We start from the raw sequence: 20,651 nt of genomic DNA on the forward strand, positions 1-20,651 counted from the left end.
ACGTTCACACATCACCCAGATTTCCTCTTGATTTCCCTTTGACAAACAAACTCACTGTCTGGAACTTTTCTTGACTTTATTTTTAAATAAAATCTTTGAATTCTCTTTGGCTAAAGTAGCAGAAATAGGGACATGATGTTGTTGAACTTGAATTTATAAGAAAGGTGACCAACTGATATGTCCACATTCCCTTTTCTGTAATTTCAGAAATGTCTACCAACTTTGCTTTATAGATCTTTCTTAGCAGAGTTCGACCTCTCTTTTTGTCTTACCCTTATGTTTGTCCGTGTTTCTTGAGTATTGTTTCTCAGTATCTTGACATAATTCTCCATCTTCTAAGCCTCATAGAGCAGTGGAACGAGTTTGCTGTTAAATACTTGTCCTGATAAGCAACCGTAAACTGAGTATCGATTGTCTGCAAGAAAATATTGCTTTATTAATACAATAAGGTGCTAGATTGCTGAAAGTTGTGAAAGATATTAGGGAATCCAGTCATAAGTTGTCATGAGTGTGTTATTGTCATGGGTTCTTAACGAAATATTTATCCTAAAGTTTAGTTCTTTAACCAACTTTTTTCGGTGGATCTCTTTCCACAACTTCACATTATTAATTTCCTGTTGTTTCGATGGTGTGATGGTGGAAGTTCTTTGTAATTCTCTGGGTGATGATGAGTGAAGGCGTCTTCTTGTTTAAGATGTGGTTGCCAATTCATTCAATTTGTCTTGCAAGCGTCAATAAAAACTGTTTTTTGCCTATAAATAGAAGAGCTTTCAGCTCATTTTAGGAATATAAGAACACCAATACAACTCAAATGGCTAAGAAACCCCAAACTCTTAGATATCCCAAATTTGGCTTATGACCTTTCCACAACTCAAAAGGCATTAATTTGGTCTTTTTAAGAGGCACACGATTCAACACATAACAAGCAGTTAAAAGAGCTTCACCCCAAAAACTTTAAGGTGCACAAGACTCAATTAACACGACATTAGTTAACTCAACCAAAGTTCTATTCTTCCTTTCCGTTACACCGTTAGATGCAGGAGAATAAGGAGTAGTTTCATGAATTATAACCAATGATCTAACAAAAAAATTGAACTCAATTGACTCATATTCACGGCCTTTATCGCTTCTTATTCTTTTTATTTTTCTATTAAACTGATTTTCAACTTCATGGAGGAAAGTTCTAAAATTCTCAAGAGCATCACTTTTATTTTTCATTAAGTAAACATATGTAAACTTAGAAAAATCATCAATGAAAGTGATAAAATATCTATTTCCTCCACAAGTTAAAATTTCACCAAGTTCACAAATATCAATATGAATTAATTCTAATAATTCAGTTTCTCTTTCAACTTGAAAATGGGGCCTTTTTGTGATTTTGGCTCTACAAGCCTGACATTTTTCAAAGTTCCTTTTGATCACTGTAATTAATCCTAAACCACTCATGATTCCCACATAACGCTCATTTATATGACACAAACGAGCATGCCAAAAATTAGTGGAAGAAAGCATGTAAATAGAAGTAGATGTTTTATTCATTTCAACACTCAATTTGAACATGCCATCACATGCATAACCTTTTCCCACAAAAACATTTTTCTTAACAATCACATACTGATCAGATTCAATAATCTGTTTGAAGCCTTCTTTATTAAGAAGAAAACCAGACGTCAAATTTTTTCTCATAAAAGGAGTATAAAGTACATCTTTTAAGATTAATACCGTTTCAGAAGTAAACCTCAACTCGACATCTCCCATTCCAAGTACTTGAGTTGCGTGTGACTCTCCAAGCATGATGGTTTTGGGCGCCTCAAAATTTGCATATTTTTTAAACCAGTCTTTGTCATAACCTAAGTTGCTCAGGCTCTCCAAAAATGTTGCCGCACCCGTGTCGGATCCTTTAAAAATACACTATTTTTGGAGGATCCGACACGCACCCGTAGACATTTTTGAAGAGTCCAAGCAACTTAGGTCATAACAGACATGATTGTTTGCACCAGAGTCAGCCCACCATCCATCAACATTCTCCACCATGTTAATGTCACTGCCACAAATGGTTCTTCGGTAACGTTTGCCTGAGGTGTAGGCCCAAGTTTCCGAAATTTGCAAAATCGAGCAATATGCCCACTCTTGCCACAGACAAAGCACGGTCCTTTTTGTACATGTTGATTTTTTGCTTGAGATGGCAGGAATACTTTCATAAACTTTTGAACGAGGAGGAGGACAGAGGCATTGAGTTAGGGGAGCTGGCGCACTCGGAGGAGAGCCGTGTTTTCAGTTACTGTCGGCGATTTAAGGTTGAGGGGGTCAGAGAGGCTATTTGTAGGATGCGGACGGGTAGGGCGATGGGGCCTAACGAGATCCCGGTGGATTTTTGGAAGTATGCTGGTGAGGCAGGTTTAAGGTGGTTGACTTATTTTGTTTAACGGTATTTTCAAGACTGCAAAAATGCCTGAGGCTTGGAGATGAAGTACGTTGATTCCGCTGTATAAAAACAAGGGTGACATTCAGAGTTGCAACAACTAAAGGGGTATTTAGCTGTTGAGTCACATTATGAAGATTTGGGAGAGAGTGGTTGAGTGTGATTTGGGAGAGAGTGGTTGAGCGGAGGTTGAGGAGGGTCGTGTCCGTTTCTGAGAATCAGTTTGGATTTATGCTTGGTCGTTCGACGATAGAGGCAATCCACCTGGTGAGGAGATGGGTGGAGCAGTATAGAGAAAGGAAGAGGAATTTGCAGATAGTGTTCATCAACCTGGAAAAGACGTATGATAAAGTCCTGAGGGAGGTTCTTTGGAGATGCTTGGAGGTGAGAGGGGTTCCGGTGGCGTACATCAGAGTTATTAAGGACATGTACGATGGAGGAAAGACCTGTGTGAGGACGGTGTGAGGAGACTCAGAGCATTTTTAGGTGGAGACAGGGTTGCACCAAGGATCGACTCTTAGTCCGTTCTTATTTGCGTTGGTGATGGACGTGTTGACGCGGAGCATTCAAGGCAAGGTGCCTTGGTGTATGTTATTTGCGGATGATGTAGTACTAATTGATCAGATGCGGGGGGGTAAATGACAAATTGGAGGATTGGAAGCAAACCCTTGAGTCCAAGGGGTTCAGGTTGAGTAGGTTCAAGACGGAGTATTTGGAATGCAAGTTTGGTGACTTGAGGTAGGAGGATGAAGTAGTAGTGAGGTTGGACTCCCAGGATGTCTGTAAGACGGACAGTTTTAAGTATCTTGGGTTTACGATTCAGGGGAATGGTGAAATCGATGAAGATGTCTCTAAACGTATTGGAGCAGGTTGGATGAAGTGGAGTCTCGCCTCGGGAGTGTTGTGTGATAAGAAGGTGCCCCTTAAGCTTAAAGGCAGATTCTATAAAGTGGCAATCCGGTCGGGCATATTGTATGGAGCGGAGTGTTGGCCAGTCAAGCACTCACACCCAAAAATTGAAGGTGGCGGAAATGAGAATGTTGCGTTGGATGTGTGGGCTTACTAGAGGGGACAGAGTTAGGAATGAGATTATCCGAGAGAAGGTGGGGTAGCTTCGATAGATGACAAGATGCGGGAAGGAAGACTGAGATGGTTCGGGCATGTGATGAGGAGGGGCGCGGATGCCCCAGTCTGGAGGAAGGTGATTAGACATGATATGGAGCAGTTCCAGCTCACTGAGGACATGACCCTAGATAGGAAGGTGTGGAGGTCACGTATAAGGGTAGAAGGCTAATGGGAGGGTGTGGGTAGTAGCTTGCAATCCGGGGTGTTATAATGTAGCCGGGTTAGTAAGCCGAGGCTTGTACATAGGTGTCCTTGGTTTGTGTGTGTATGGTATGTTTAGGTGGGGGCCCTATGTCTTATGTCTTAGTTCCTATTTTCTTATCTTGTGTCACCCTTATTTTCGCATATTTCGTATTTCTCTAATTTCCAATTTACTATTTCTTATTCCTGATTTTATCATGTCATCGATCCACTTGTTACTATCCTTTAGCTTGAGCCGGGGGTCTATTGGAAACAACCTCTCTACTTCTTCGGAGGTAGCGGTATGATCTGCGTACATCTTACCCTTCCTAGACCCCACTTCGTGGGAATACACTGGGTTTGTTGTTGTTGTTGTTTTCACCATTATTGTACTTGGGATGTCTACCATCATTTTTCTTGAATTTTTTCTTCTTTAAATTCAAAGTAGTATTTTTGTTAGATTCAGGGGTAGCATTACTTGAAGAAGTTAAATTTACCTTCGGTATGATGTTGTTCTCTTCTGTTTGTATAAATTTTCCTTTTGCTTATGGCGCATAGTTTTTTGAAATTCCTTCCACGAAGGTGAAAGTTTATCAATTATGCCACAAACAATGAAACAATAAGGTTATCTCCAATTTTGACTTCTTCGGAACTGGGCTCGCCAACGATCATTATAAAGTCTTGAACTTGGTCTACCACTGATTTGTTGTCCACTATTTGGAAACGGAAAAATTTGCTAGCCGCATATTTTTTCGCTCCCGCCTCCTCAGTGTCATACTTACTCTGCAATGCTTTCCAAATTTTCTTTGCACTGGAGTAAGTTCTATCATAATAATCATAAAAATTATCAGACATACAATTAAGTAAAAAGTACCGACACTTGTAGGAGTCACTATCGTATTTTTCAACTTTCTCTTGAAGAGAGATAAGTTCGTCGTCGGTCATGGAAGAGTTATCTACTTTATTGGGATTCTTCTCAGTTAAAACATAAGAGACATTGAGAAGACTCAAGTAGAAAAACACTTTATCCTTCCACCTCTTGAAGTGAGTACCGTTGAACCGGAATGACTTATTAAGATCTCCCATCTTGACATCCGCGGAATTTTCAGTTGTTGCCATTGAATTCTTCTTAAAATTGTTGGTGAAACTATAATAAACTTACAACTGAAAAATTACAATTGAAGAAAGAATAAAGGGAAAAGACTCAAATATGTCATTAAATTATCATAAATGACTCATTTATGCCATCAGTTAAAAGTTGAGCTCATTCATGCCATTACAGTTACAAAGCTAGCTCATTCATGCCATTACTTTTTAACAATGGTTTTCAAAAACAGCTTTATCAAGTGGCCTTTTATTAGAGGTTCACGTTATTAATTAAAATAAGCTAAAAGGCTCAAATATGTCATTGAATTATCAGAAATGACTCATTATGCCATCAGTTAAAAGTATTGGTCATTCATGCCATCACCATTATAAAATCAACCCGTCCATGCCACACTTTTTAATGATGGGTTTTTTAAAATAGCTTTGCCACGTGGTCTTTTATTAGAAGACCACGCCATTAATTAGAAGAAATCAATATTAATTTCAAAATATCTGAAATTAGTTAGTATCGGGATTCTTTATTCGGAACCAAAATGAGCTACGAAATTAAAAAAGTGACCAAAATAGGCCATTTATTTAAAAATTTACCAAAATAGGCTAACGTAATAATTTATTACGTTTTTCACTTTTTTGTTAACGGTCAACTAATGGAGTTGACTTTAAAAAAACGTAAGAATTTTTTACGTTTTACACATTTATTTGTAAAACGTAAGAAATTCTTATGTTTTATAAAAAAAAAGTATAAAACATAAGAATTTCATACGTTTTACACAAAGATCGAGGAAAAATAATACAGTGAGTTGTCTAATCTGTAATAAATGCATTTTTAGAAAAATGTAGTACAACGTAATTTTTACCTACGTTGTTTGCTTTATTAACGTGGCCCACTTTTAAAAAATTGTCCCCATTAACCTACAGCTTGACTTTGCTTTTAGTTTCTCTTAGGAATTCTTTTAGGTTTTTCTTTCCCCATTTTTACTCTACATTAACCTATCCCATTTTTACAAAAGTATAAAAGAATGTAATTTTTCTCATACATTTTACTAAAAAATAACTTTTTAATACTATTTATGAAAGAAGTCAAAAAAGTCAAAAAAATTAACTCCATAGTACTTGAATTAACAAAACAAATCAATAGTTTTTTTTAAAAAAAATTATTTACATTTTACATACTTTTGTTAATTTGTTACTCCCTTCGTTTCGGAATAAACGAATTGTTGGATTTTGACACACAAATTAAGGAAAAAGCATCAAAGACATAAATTTAACATAAATTTCCATTGTTACCCAAAAAAAAGAAAAAACTGACCTTGGTAATGCCTTTTCAAAAGTTAATTGGTTGTCAAATTATAAGGGTAAATATGGAAAAAAATTCAACGATTCACTTATTTTGAAACACCAATAAATACTCCAACAATTTATTTATTTCGAAATGGAGAAAGCAATATTTTTTTTGTGTAAAACATAATAATTTTTTATATAAAAATTCCTAATTTACATAATCTAGAGTAAAAATGGGAAAAGAAAAACCTAAAAGAATTCCTAAGAGAAACTAAAAGCAAAGTCAAGCTGTAGGTTAATGTGGACAATTTTTTAAAAGTGGGCCACGTTAATAAAGCAAACAACGTAGGTAAAAATTATGTTGTACTACATTTTTCTAAAAATGCATTTATCATAGATTAGACAACTCACTAATTATTTTTCCTCGATCATCGTGTAAAACGTAAAAAATTGTTACGTTTTATACTTTTTTTTTATAAAACGTAAGAATTTCTTACGTTTTACAAATAAATGTGTAAAATGTAAGAAATTCTTACGTTTTTGTAAAAGTCAACTCCGTTAGTTGACCGTTAACAAAAAAGTAAAAAACGTAATAAATTATTACGTTTAACCTATTTTGGTAACTTTTTAAATAGATGACCTATTTTGGTCACTTTTTTAATTCAATGGCTCATTTTGGTTCCGAGTTCCCATAATGATGGGAGAAGTTATCCCATATACATGACGAGATAATTGAAATAGCAGACTTCTTTTAAGCCGTTATTTGAAAATGATTTTTCAACAATGTATGCTCCACTAATTCGTGATGGGAGAAGTTATCCCATATACATGGCGGGATAATTAGGATAACAGATTTCTTCTAAGCCGTTATTTGAAAATAATTTTTCAATAATGTATGCTCCCCTAATTCGTGATGAGAGAATGGAGAAGCTCTATTAGTATGCCTCTTTCTTTTTCTTGCTTTTCCTAATCGTTCATTGGCTTATTTTCTTGCAACTTACGAGTATATATTGGAGTCACTGGAATTAAAACTAATCAGTTACTGTAGGATAGAATTTTTGAGGTTGCTGTTAAGCATAACATTTATAATGATTTAAAATCAACTAGAAATAGCCAAAGAATATACATTAATCACATTTTATTTTGATCAGAAAAATAGTTGTTGTAGGAAAAAAAATACTTTAATGGGTGTGGGTTGGGTTATGTTAAATGAATTGGTTGTTTTTAATGGGTCTAAGATATTCGAACTTAATATTGATTTATTTTAATTAATGTTGCGGACCTTTAATAAAAGGCCATATGGCAAAACTATTTTTGAAAACCCACCATTAAAAAGTAATGCCATGGATGAGCTGATTTTACAACGACGATGGCATGAATGAGCTGAATTTTTAACTGATGGCATAAATGAGTCATTTCTATTAGTTCAATGGCATATTTGAGCCTTTTTTCTTATTTTAATTAATGACATGGACCTTTAATAAAATGCCACGTGGCAAAGCTGTTTTTGAAAATCACCGTTAAAAATTAATGACATGGATGAGCCGATTTTGTAGCGGCGATGGCATGAATGAGCCAAACTTTTAACTGATGGCATAAATGAGTCATTTCTGATAGTTCAATGGCATATTTGAGTCTTTTCCCAAGAATAAAAGACTATCTTCTTCTTCGACTGAGGCGCGGATATCTCGCTCTCTTTAAGGAGATTCAAGCCCACTGCAGCAAATGTTTCACCGGTCCAGCAGTTATCTTCTTGACTTGTCCCCTTCAGGATACAACAGCCTTCTCACAACAACTCAATAACTATGGACAAGAGTTGAGTTCAAAGCTCCACAATAAGAACACCTCCCTTTCAACTAATAAACTCTCTTATTTGACAAATTTTTTGTGAACTCTACATTAACTTGTATTGTCGTTCTTATATTTCTAAAATGAGCTGAAAGCTCTTCTATTTATAAGCAAAAAACAGCCTTTGATGACATTCAATGCTGCTGTCAAATTTGAAAGAGTGCAGCCACCAATGTTGAATGAATGAGGCAGCCAAATTGCCATGTTGCAGGCAGCCAATGTTGAAGAGTGCAGGCAGCCAAATTGACAAATAAGAGCAGAAAAAATTACAGCCAATTTTGACAAATAAGAGCAGAAAAAATTGAATTGTTAGAAAGTTTTTTTTTCTTATTCAAAGCTTGCAGTTTTTCAGCTGCAAAGTTTGAATGTTAACCATAATACTAAATATTAAAATGTAACATAGAAAACAAATAAGTGTGATAAGTGCATATAGCATTAGTCTTGGAATAATTCGCATGTTATTATTTGCCTATATGTTGATGATTTATTGATCTTTGGCTCTAACATGAATATTATTGATGAAACTAAAAATATTCTTAGAAGCCATTTTGAAATGAAAGATCTTGGTGAGGCAAATTTTATTCTAGGAATAAAAATTAATAGAACATGTGATGAAATTTTCCTTGACCAGTCACAGTATGTTGAGAAAATATTGAAAAAATATAATTTCCTTGATTGCAAGCATGTTGCAACTCCATTTGATTCTAGTGTTCACTTGTTTTCTGTTGAAAGTGAAACTGATGTAATAAATCAAAAGGAATATGCTAGCATAATTGGAAGTTTGAGATATGTGACTGATTGCACTAGGCCTGATATTGCATATGCAGTAGGAGTACTTAGTAGGTTTACTAGCAAACTAGGTAATGAACATTGGCATGCTATAACAAAAGTAATGAGATATTTAATTGGAACGAAAAATTATGGTTTGTTCTATACAAAATATCCTGTTGTACTAGAAGGCTTTTGTGATGCGGATTGGAACACTTTATCAGGTGATTCCTTATCCACTAGTGGTTATGTTTTTACTTTGGGTGGTGGTGCTATTTGTTAGAAGTCTAAAAAACAAACAATTATTGCTAACTCTACCATGGAGGATGAACTAATTGCTTTAGCTTCAGCTAGTGAGGAAGCGAATTGGTTGAGAGATTTGTTATTTTAAATACGTTATTTTGAAAAACTAATTCATCCTTTATTAATTCATTGTGATAACACCTCTGCAATTGGTAGAGCTCAAAACCTTTATTACAACGGTAAATCCAGACCTATAAGGAGAAAACACAATAATGTGAGATCATATTTGATAAATGGTACCATTAATGTTGATTATGTCAAATCTTTTGATAATCTTGCAGATCCATTGACTAAGGCCTTAGCAAGAGAAAAGGTTTGGAGCACATCGAGGGGGATGAGATTGAAGCCTATTAAATCTTGAGTCATATGTGAGGAAACCCAACCTGGAGACTAGAGATCCTATTAACAGGTTCAATGGAAAAAACGAATCACATGACGACTTGTTGTGAAAAATGCACTATTTATTTATCCCTCCCTATGATGTGAGTGTATTTGCCTATAATGGTTTTGAGGTTAAGTTTTAAAAACTCTTAATGAATATGTGTAGCTCGTATGAGTAGGGTGCTAAATTACAAGAGCACTCTCGACGAATTTCACCTATGTGAGTATGGAGGTAGGCCGCTTCTTATGAGAATTAGGCTCATTCTTAAAAGACAGTCATGAAATCGGGATAGCACAAGGCCGTAACGTGCTGGCTATAAAGCTCATGTTAACACCTTGACTATTATGTGTAAGCAGTAACTTTTTATTTCCCCTAAGCAGTCATAGTTCAAGGCTGAGACCACTACGACTCTGGAGTAAAAATTACTGTTTTACTAAGTGGAGGTTCAATGCAGAGCACACCTTCATTGGGCATGGTAGTTTTCCTTCAGCTAGTAGACTCTCTTGTGTTAATATTAAAATGAGTGGGGGATTGATGTTACATTTTAATATTTAATATTATGGTTAACATTCAAACTTTGCATCTGGAAAACTGCAAGTTTTGAATAAGAAAAAAAAAACTTTCTAACAATTCAATTTTTTTGCTCTTATTTGTCAAAATTGGCTGCAATTTTTTCTGCTCTTATTTGTCAATTTGGCTGCCTGCACTCTTCAACATTGGTTGCCTGCAACATGCAAATTGGCTGCCTCATTCATTCAACATTGGTGGTTGCAATCTTTCAAATTTGGCAGCAGCATTGGATGTTATCAATGACATCAAAGGCTATTTTTTGCCTATAGGAATATAAGAACACCAATACAAGTTAATGTAGAGTTCACAAAAAATTTGTCAAATTATTGCAGCCTCTGCCTATTCCTGAAAGACCATGGTTATCTATCTCTATGGACTTCATTTTTTGGTTTCCTTAGTGGAGGTTCAACGCAGAGCACACCTTCATTATGCATGGTAGTCTTCCTTCAACTAATAGACTCTCTTGTGTTGATATTTAAATGTGTGGGTGATTGATGTTATATTTTAATATTTAATATTATGGTTAACATTCAAACTTTGCAGCTGGAAAACTGCAAGCTTTGAGTAAGAAAAAACACTTTCTAACAATTCAATTTTTTTTGCTCTTATTTGTCAAAATTGGCTGCAATTTTTTTTGCTCTTATCTGTCAATTTGGTTGCCTGCAGTCTTCAACATTGGCTGCCTCATTCATTCAACATTGGTGGCTGCAATCTTTCAAATTTGGCAGCAGTATTGGATGTCATCAATGACATCGAAGGCTGTTTTTTGCCTATAAATAGAAGAGCTTTCAGCTCATTTTAGGAATATAAGAACACCAATACAAGTTAATATAGAGTTTACAAAAAAATTGTCAAATAAGAGAGTTTATTTGTTGTGGAGCTTTGAACTTAACTCTTGTCCGGAGTTGTTGTGAGAAGGTTGTTGTATTCTTGAGGGGTTAAGTCAAGAAGATAACTGATGGATCGGTAAAATATTTGCTGCAGTGGGCTTGAATCTCCTTAAAGAGAGCGAGATATCCGCGCCTCAACACCGGTCCAGCAGTTATCTTCTTGACTTGTCCCCTCGAGGATACAACAGTCTTCTCACAACTACTCTGAACAAGAGTTGAGTTCAAAGCTCCACAATAAGAACACCTCCCTTTCAACTAATACACTCTCTTATTTGACAAATTTTTTATGAACTCTACACTAACTTGTATTGGTGTTCTTATATTCCCAAAATGAGCTGAAAGCTCTTCTATTTATAGGCAAACAACAGCTTTTGATGACATCCAATGAGGCAGCCAAAGTGCTATGTTGCAGGCATTCAAATTGACAAATAAGAGCAGAAAAAATTAAATTGTTAGAAAGTTTTTTTTTCCTTATTCAAAGCTTGCAGTTTTCCAGATGCAAAGTTTGAATATTAACCATAATATTAAAATGTAACATCAATCCCCCACTCATTTTAATATTAACACAAGAGAGTCTACTAGTTGAAGGAAGACTGACATGTATAATGAAGGTGTGCTCTGCATTGAACCTCCACTTAGTAAAACAGTAATTTTTACTTCAGAGTCGTAGTGGTCTCAGACTTGAACTATGACTGCTTAGGAGAAATAAAAAGTTACTGCTTACACATAATAGTCAAGGTGTTGACATGAGTTTTATAGCCAGCACGTTACGGCCTTGTGCTATTCCGATTTCATGAGTGTCTTTTGAGAATGAGCCTAATTCTCATAGAAAGCGGCCTACCTCCACACTCACATAGGTGAAATCGTCGAGAGTTGAGACTCTTGAGGGGGATTGGTGGGTCGGCAGAGGCAAATTCTTGGTTCAGGTTAAATGATAGGAGATGATGAAAGTGGATAGTATTGTTACGGAAAAGGTTTTCAATTTATTGGGCTTCAAGTAAAACACTGGTCCTAGTACAAAAGACAAATCAGATAGATCTATTAGGATAACAATTAACATCCTGATGATCTGATCTATATAAATGAATTAATTGGGAAGAATAGAGAGAGGAAACAATTGTCTCTCGAAGATTAAAAAAGGTTACAAGTTTCCTGTTTGTTTACCTTGTGACTTCTGACGTAGGAAATTCATGTTGACAGGAGTCTTAGTTGTCTTGGATGCACATCCAACTGGAATCATATACAAGGACCTAATACCCGAGTATGTTCAAATTGCCAGGACCCTATATGAAGGTTTGGATGTTATTTTTAACTTTAAATCAACAATTCAAAGTTAACCTTGTAATGTAAACTTTTGAAACAAATTCTGATACAATCATTTTCTTTCCGCAGATGATTTTGGGGACGTTGCTTTTGATGTTAACTATCTAAACACAGGAGGTGAAACACCCAAGTTCCAAATTTTCATTTGCTAACCTCTTTGGTAAAGTTCAGGTGTGTCAAGTGAGAAACCATAAGCTCCATTGATATAGCTTACCAAATGTCATGGAATTTCTCTGCCTGAATCGAAATGCGTCTTATGTTTACTATTCCTGCAGCAGTACTATCAGTATTTGATTCTCGCGTATTCAAGTGGATAGTTTCTTGGAAAGGATGTCTCTGGTGGAGATTTTACTGTTGGAATTGAGAGTCTATTAAGTCATTTAGTTCATTTAGTTTCGTAAGGGGGCAATCCTTATGGCAGATTATCCTTTCTTGATTATACTATGAAGCTTGAACTTTTGTCTATACCACATATACATGTATACTAAGAAATATCCACTAATTAATTATGAACCCAGTTACAAGTATATATATTGATTTCAGGTTGCTTGTGCTCCGGTTCTTTCTCGAGCCCCGTACATAGCGGGAGCTTTAGTGCACCACAATGTCGTTTTTATTAATTTGAGGTCGCTTAGGAACCTATTAATTAAATCATGTATCAGCTTTCGTGATTGGATATTGCATCTCAAAAACGTCATTATTCAAAAGGTTTACACTCTACATTGTCTCTTAACTGTTGTGGTGTAAGCTCGATTTACTTAATTATTACTGTTGAGGCCAGAAGACATTTTTCTCAAGGAAACAGGAAAAGCAATCCTGTAAATTTTTGGCATCTCCCATCTAGTCTAGTTTTACAGTGTAATAGCCATCTCTCAATGAGTGTCGAAATACACCAATCTAATCTTTTATTCTTATGGCCATCTTGGGGATTGATGTGGGTGAGAAGAAATATGAGACAGAATTAGAGAAATCAAGAAGAAAAGACGTCCTGGCCTAAGAAAAAAAAAAAAAGATTTTTAAGCAACGAGATCTTAAACCCAATTCCCTAAAAGATTTTAATTAAAAATAGATACTCTACGTTTCAAAAAGAATAACTACTTTCCTTTTTAGTCCGTTTAAAATAGAATGAACCTTTTTTTTTTGACAATATTTTAATTTCAACTTTCCACATGACATGTTTAGGACCGCAAGATTAAAGGATATTTTGGTACATTTGACACCACTTTAAATTAAGATCACAAGATTCGAAAGTTTTTTTTATTTTCTTAAACTTTGTGTCAAGTTAAAGTAGATCAGTTTTTTGAAACGGAGGGAGTACTAAGGACATTTTTTATCACCAAGGAAAAGAAAGGAACTTTCATGAATATGTAAGAATTTTAGGCGATTGTTCTAGTAACTAGCAATGATTGACTTTTGACTACAACTATGACCCAATTGACGCAATTGTATTAGATACTTTTTTATTTCATAAATTAGTAAATTCAATTACAATGGGCATATTGAGTCTTTGTCTAGAGGGTATGATGATGTGCATGATAGTTTTGGTTTTGGGCGGAGGAATGAAAGTGGAGCTTTTCTTTTGGATTTTTTTAGGGTTTTTGGGTTGTAGATAGCGAATTCGAGCTTTCCGAAGAAGGAGGAGCACCTTATTACTTTTCACAGTTCAGAGGCCAAGACTCAGATCGACTTTTTGCTCCTTAAGAAGGGGAATAGAGTGCTATGTAAAGATTGTAAAGTTATACCTAGCGAGAGTTTTTCGACTCAACATTGATTGTTGGTGATGGACTTGGTAATCAACAAGGACAGAAAGAAGAGGAGTGTGGAGGCTCGGTCCAGGATTAAGTGGGGTAGCTTGATGTTGGCTAGTGCTTTGGAGATGGGGGAGAAGTTAAAGAGGAGTGGGGCTTAGGAGAGTAGAGGGGATGTGGATAGTATGTGGGAGACGACTGCTAGTTGCATTAGGGAGATCGCTAGAGAGGTGATGGGTGTTTCGAGAGGTCGATTTGGTAAGCATTAAGGAGATTGGTGGTGGAACGAAGAGGTTAAGAGGAAGGTGAAGTCTAAGAAGGTGGCTTATGCTAAGTTGGTTGAGAGCAAGGATGAGGAGGAGAGATAGAAGAATAAAGAGGAGTATAAGGTAGCCAGAAGAGAGGCTAAGCTGGCGGTTACGACAGTGTTTAAGAGCGTGTATGCGGCTTTAGAGGAGAAAGAAGGGGATAAGAAGTTGCATAGGCTTGCTAAGGCCAGGGAGCTGAGGGCTCGCGATCTGGACCAAGTGCGATACATCTAGGGAGAAGATGGTACTGTGTTGGTTGAAGATGCCCTCATAAGAAAGAGGTGGCAGTCATATTTTCACAAACTCTTGAACGACGAGGGGGCAAAGGTTTCGTGTTGAGGGATTTGAAAAAGTCTGAGGAGTGTCGCGATTATGGTCCTTGTAGGCAAATTGAGGTTGAGGGGGTCAAGGGAACTATTCGCAGGATACATCGGGGTAGGGCGACAGGGCCAGAAGAGATTCCAGTGGATTTTTGGAAGAGCACTGATGGGGCAGGTTTGGAGTGGTTGACAAGGTTGTTTAACATCATTTTTAGGACGGCGAAGATGCCTGAAGCGTTGAGGTGGAGTACGATGATTCCTTTATATAAGAACAAGGGAGACATTCATAGTTGCAACAACTATAGAGGTATTAAGTTGTTGAGTCATACTATGAAAGTTTGGGAACAGGTGGTAGAGTTGAGACTGAGAAGGATTGTGACTATCTTTGAGAATTAGTTCGGTTTCATGCCAGGTTGCTCGACTATTAAGGTCATTCACCTTGTGAGGAGATTAGGGAAGCAATTTCAGAAGAGGAAGAAGGACTTGCATATGGTGTTTATTGATCTCGAGAAGGTCTGTGACAGAGTGCCCAGGAAGATTCTTTGGAGGTGCTTGGAGGCTAGAAGGGTGCCTGTGGCGTATATTAGATCGATTCAGGACATGTATGATGGCGCGAAGACTCGTATGAGGACGATAGGTGGAGATTCGGAGTACTTTCCAGTTTTAATAGGTTTGCATCAGGGATTGACTTTTAGCCCTTTTTTATTTGCCTTGGTGATGGATGTATTGACGCGACATATTCAAGGAGGGGCACCTTGGTGTATGCTATTTGCAGATGATGTGGTATTAATTGATGAGACTCGGGAAGAGTTAATGATGTGTTGGAGATTTGGAGACTGACCCTCGAGTCTATAGGTTTTTGATTGAGTGGGACCAAGATGGAGTATTTGAAGTGTAAGTTCAGTGATGTGTCGCAGAAGAATGAAGTGATTGTGAAGCTGGATTCTCAGGCTATCTAGAAGAAGGAGAATTTCAAATATCTGGGGTTTATGATTCAGAGCGATGGGGAGATTGACAAGGATGTCACGCATCGTATTGGGGATGGGTGGTTGAAATGACGGCTTGGTTCGGGAGTTTTATGTGATAAGAGGGTGCCCCCAAAGGTTAAGGTAAGTTCTACAGAATGGCAGTCCGACCAGTTATGTTGTATGGAGCGAAGTATTGGCCAGTTAAGAAATCCCACGTCCAAAAGTTAAAGGTGGCGGAGATGAGGATGTTGCGGTGGATGTGTAGTTAGATCAGGAAAGATAGAGTGAGGAATAGGACTATTCGGGAAAAGGTGGGAGTGGCTTCGATGGAGAACAAGATGCGAGAAGTGAGGTTACGTTGGTTCGGACACGTGATGAGGAGGGGTGCTGATGCGCTAGTGCGGAGGTGTGAGACACTGGCTATGGATGATTTTAGGTGAGGGAGAGGTAGGCCGAAGAAATACTGGAGGGAGGTGATTAGACATGATATGGAGCAGTTACAGCTTACGGAGGAAATGACCCTTGATAGAAAGTTGTGGAGGAGGCGGATTACGGTAGAGGGTTAGGGGTGGGAGCGTGTTGGTGACAACAGGGGAGTGAACTGTATTTGTGGTTGAAGTTTCTTGTTCGTAGGTGTTAAGTATTGTCTATGGTTTCAGATTTGTAGTTTTAAGTATTATTTTGTGGCTAATGTTGTTAGTTTATTTTGCATACTGTACAAATTTATATGCATTTATGTGTCGTGTCTGTTATATTGTCATTGATTCTAAGTCGGGGGTCTATCGGAAACAACCTCTCTATTTCACCTTAGGTAGTGGTATGAACTACGTACACTCTATCCTCCTCCAGGCCCCACTAAGTGAGAATATACTGGGTATGAGTATGTTGTTGTATTTGAATCCATAAATCAATAACTTTTTCCGTTCTTGTTGAATTAGTCATTCAATTTGTATCAATTGTGTGTGGTGAAAACAATTTTTTATATTAAATAGGTCGAATTTGTGGGATATCCGCCACGTAGCCTTTGGGACCCACAAAAGATATTTAAGGAACTCCCAATTTTATCCGTCTGGGCAAAACTTGCGCAATACGAACCCTAGGAGATCTTAAGGTGGAGTAGCAAAAAAGAAAAAACAAACGAAACCCTTGTGCTTATTTTCTCCTCCCACTACTCTCGCGCTTCGCTACTCCCTCGCGCACAAATATCTTTGGATCAAACTTAGATATATACACACAATAATAATAATTGCAATGGTTTCAGGGAGATGGATAGAAAGTGGAGCGGATCTATGGAAAGATAGAGCACGATCCCTCCAGCTTCGTCTCAGAGACCGTCTTAGAGTCGCCGTCGATCATCATTGTCGCCGTCCCAAGATATCTCATGGTTATTTATCCTCTACCGTCGACCGATGGCTCCAGCGTTTCAGCGATTTCCGTAGAGATACTCTGCCTTCTTCTTCCACTTTCTATCGTAAAAAAGGTCTCTGTCTCATTCATCCTAATAATAATAATGTGACAATTGCATCAAATTTGGTACATCTTCCTAAAAAATGTATCAAGTGTGAATTGATCTCTAGTTGTCTGAGTAAAATAAGTCATGTTGTATAATGTGCTAGAGTAGATAATATTATATCAATTTAAATAAATATATACATTTGGTATCGTAGTGTTTTTGGAGAGACCACGGTTCAAACCAGTATAAACCTTGTTAAAGCAATAAATTAGTGTTATAACTAACCAATGCCATCAGCAATTCACATATGAGCTCATGATTTTTGCAAGAGGAAATTGGAAAATCTTTCTGACCTTAATTGCAGCTACCTTAGCTGCTCTCTGCCTTTTGTATGCCGTTTAGTCCTGCTCTGTTCTCTTCTATTTAAGCCTGTCTTCAATTTAGCTGTGTGATTTCATGCTGGAAATCAATCATTGCCACTGATATAATTCGCTAGAATTATTCCTGCTACCTACATTTGTCTAACTTCTATGAATTTAGGGAACTTTTGATATGTTAAACCCCGCCTTTAAATTTCATTTGCTCCCTCCGTGATTTGGAAAGTTATTTGCACTAAACTATTGCTCATTTGTATTTGCTAACTATTAGATATCCATACTTGCAAAATAGAAACTAGTAATTTTCTTGTAAGAGTATGAAGTGATCACATTAATAAAGTTGCTTTGGTATGACTTCCGGGCTAGCTTGACCATGGAATATTCTTTCAATACTTGCTAATACGGAGCTTCCTTATTTGAACTTAAAGTGAAATATTGGTCGAAGATGGATTTGTGAATGGACCTTTTTTCAAGTGAAGTTCATGCCCGAACATAATCTCAACTTCAATTCAAATACTGTCCAAATACCTTCCCAGAGTGCACCATCGTTTTGTCGCCTCCCTTCATCACTTTAAGCAAGAAGCAATCGTGTCTAATAACATTGCTAATTATAACTGCAAGTTGTGGCTACTGAATCTATATGAGGATTATTCAAGATGCTTTTAATGGTCGATACCTATAAATCTGAATGCCTATGACTGCAGTTAGCAAGGATATTGATCCAGAAGCAGATTCAGTCTTGACTCGCATGGTGCAGGCTGTGGCTGTTCCTGTGCTTGGAAATGTTTGTCATGTGTTTATGCATGGCCTCAATCGTGTTCAGGTAAGCTAAATCCAAGCGAGTTATTCTTTCCGTTGTTCCCTAATTGGGAGAAATAACTAGACAACTTTTGCAGATATATGGTGCAGAAAAATTATATCAGGTGCTGGAAAATCGTATAGAGACTAAACCGCTAATTACAGTAAGCCATGTTCCTGAGTTACTTCTAGTTCCTTCCTTTAAGCTTCAGACCCTTGGATTATATCTTTTGATATATGGTTCTACTGTGTAAATGAACTCAGGTAAGCAATCATGTTGCTGCTATGGATGACCCACTAGTTATTGCTGCGTTACTTCCTCCCAGTGTTATGTTGGATGCACAAAATTTGAGATGGACACTTTGTGCAACTGATCGGTGTTTCCGCAATCCAGTGACATCTGCCTTCTTCAAACATGTCAAAGTTCTTCCAGTGTCCCGCGGGGATGGTATTTATCAAAAGGTATTTTCTTTGCTGAGGTGCTGGTGAGATGAAGTTACTGATATTCTAATTGTGTCCACATCACTGTTGATGAAGATACTATTAAATATCTCGCTCATCCATTCTGAGATTTGTCCTTTGAAATGGTAGAAGAGACTGATATAGGTTGTAGCTAATTGGTCAGTTTATTCCTTCATGTACTACAGGGGATGGACATGGCTATTTCAAAATTGAACCGTGGTGGATGGGTACACATATTTCCAGAAGGTAGTCGCTCCCGAGATGGTGGCAAAACAATGGGGTTTATTAAAAGAGGCATCGGAAGGTACTCATCCTTTTTAAGTAATAAATTTTGAATTGTATGATTATCTTTAAGTAGGTAACGTGTGAGCTCCTTGATTGTCAAAAAGGACACCAGATTGTTGAATTTATAATTTCATATTTGGAGAATAAAAAGACCAAGAGACAACGTATTAAAGGAGCTCTTTAGAAATCATGGGCAGATTGAGTTCAGTTATATTTCTGTTGATTACCTCCTCGTATTTGTGCTGCTTTAAAATGAAAAGGCTCCCCCTCTTCTCCGCCCTTGCCCCGTTAATTAGATTCATGTTGTCTTTACAAGGGTTGGTATTAAGTATGAGACCTTTGGCTGTCTTAACAGATTGGTCCTGGATGCCGACAATGTGCCAATAGTCGTCCCATTTGTGCATACTGGAATGCAGGACATCATGCCTGTAGGAGCCAAGCTTCCCAGGATTGGAAAGACGGTATGTTAATGCAGCAACATATATCGTGCACCAATATTATTAGGTAGAGAGAAGTGCAATCAAAGAGATAAAACCTATTGCAATTGCTCTAGTTCAGTTACGATTTTCAACTTCTGGTATTTATGATTTACAATCTCTTATTATACTCTAAATGAGCTGTAAAAACTGCAGGTGACTGTTCTTGTTGGTGACCCCATTGAGTTTGATGACTTGCTTGCTGCCGGAGAAAAGGAGAATATGCCAAGAGGGAAATTATGTGATGCTGTGTCAACAAGAATTGGCAATCGACTACATATGCTTAAGGCTCAGGTCGACAGACTATCTGTCCAGGCAGCACTACAATCACAACACTATCTTGACCACATTGGTGAGCGAGCTGCTGGGATTGTGCAGCATGTTGACTGGGAAGCTCTCGGCATGGACAATTACATGAGCATAGAGGAGGATCATGTCTCTCCTCCAGCACAAGAACCTAGTAGTGAGCCGCCATTATTTGAGAAGCAGGTGGAAGAAAATAGTCAGGATCGGTACTTTAGGTTGGGCTTCTCCAGGGAAAGTGGAATCGTGTCGAGGATCAAAGGTTACATGGATTCGACTGAATTAATGCTATTTTCTGCTAGAGGTTTAGTTAGTAGTAGTAGTAGTAGGGTAAAAGAAAATTTTGAGAACATTCAAGAGATCGCCTCATTGAAGGATTGGAACAACTTTTGGATGCCATTGTATGAGAGTCAGATTTGTAACCGGTAGATTTAACTTTAATTGAAGAGTTTTACTGGTTTTGGTTATAAACCAGAGTGTTTAAATTTTGTGCATTGGTGTTCTGTTGTATACAGTTTAGTTAATACTACGTTAAAATATTCTAGGAAGAATAAATTTATTGACGCTATCAAGTTATACGCATTATTTTGCTGTATGGTTTAGAGTCCCTCTGTCAATCCATCCCTTTCCAAGAAGGTTTGTATAATATGTTCTCTCATGGGGGCCCTTGCTTTTTCTCCTCATTTGACCCTTTCTGCCCCTTTGGGGTCCCTACAGGATGAGGTCACCGGTTGGTACAATATTGCTTCGATTCACAGATTAACGATAAAAGTCTCATTCTTAGTGCTATGTATTTTGCATCACCGTGGGTTGGGTTTTTCACCGAAGTGGGATTCTTTTAAATAATTCATTCAATCCATTTAAGTTTAATCGGTGGTTGAAGTTGAAAGATTCATCTAATACTTGAGTCAACATAGTATTGTTTAACGGATCAAAATGCTAACTCATATTCAA

At 37.3% G+C, this 20,651-nt stretch overlaps 2 protein-coding genes across 6 annotated transcripts in view; both read left to right on the top strand.

Moving 5' to 3' along the window:
- Positions 1-12,755, top strand: part of LOC107839617 — an 18,767-nt gene extending 6,012 nt beyond the window's left edge. Inside the window, exons 6-8 of one of the 5 annotated variants that reach the window (XR_007043623.1) lie at positions 9,316-9,443; positions 12,077-12,169; positions 12,269-12,296. Coding sequence is in view for 3 of the 5 variants with exons in the window: in XM_016683187.2 (XP_016538673.1) it covers positions 12,077-12,169; positions 12,269-12,351 (176 nt within the window). In the remaining 2 variants the exon portion in view is untranslated. Of the gene's footprint in view, positions 1-9,315; positions 9,517-12,076; positions 12,170-12,268; positions 12,371-12,474 lie in introns of those variants that run through there. The other 4 variants (XR_007043624.1, XM_016683187.2, XM_016683185.2 and 1 more) reach the window with 4 other exon arrangements.
- Positions 12,756-16,610: 3,855 nt separating this feature from the next.
- Positions 16,611-20,189, top strand: LOC107839618 (tafazzin). The gene is made up of 7 exons (XM_016683189.2): positions 16,611-17,023; positions 18,078-18,196; positions 18,270-18,335; positions 18,436-18,633; positions 18,819-18,937; positions 19,274-19,379; positions 19,551-20,189. Exons 1-7 carry the CDS (start codon positions 16,795-16,797, stop codon positions 20,124-20,126), a joined length of 1,413 nt encoding a protein of 470 aa, XP_016538675.1. The 5' UTR covers positions 16,611-16,794; the 3' UTR covers positions 20,127-20,189.
- Positions 20,190-20,651: the final 462 nt, after the last annotated feature.

Source organism: Capsicum annuum, chromosome 8 (assembly GCF_002878395.1).
Source record: "Capsicum annuum cultivar UCD-10X-F1 chromosome 8, UCD10Xv1.1, whole genome shotgun sequence".
In the NCBI taxonomy this organism is placed as follows: domain Eukaryota; kingdom Viridiplantae; phylum Streptophyta; class Magnoliopsida; order Solanales; family Solanaceae; genus Capsicum; species Capsicum annuum.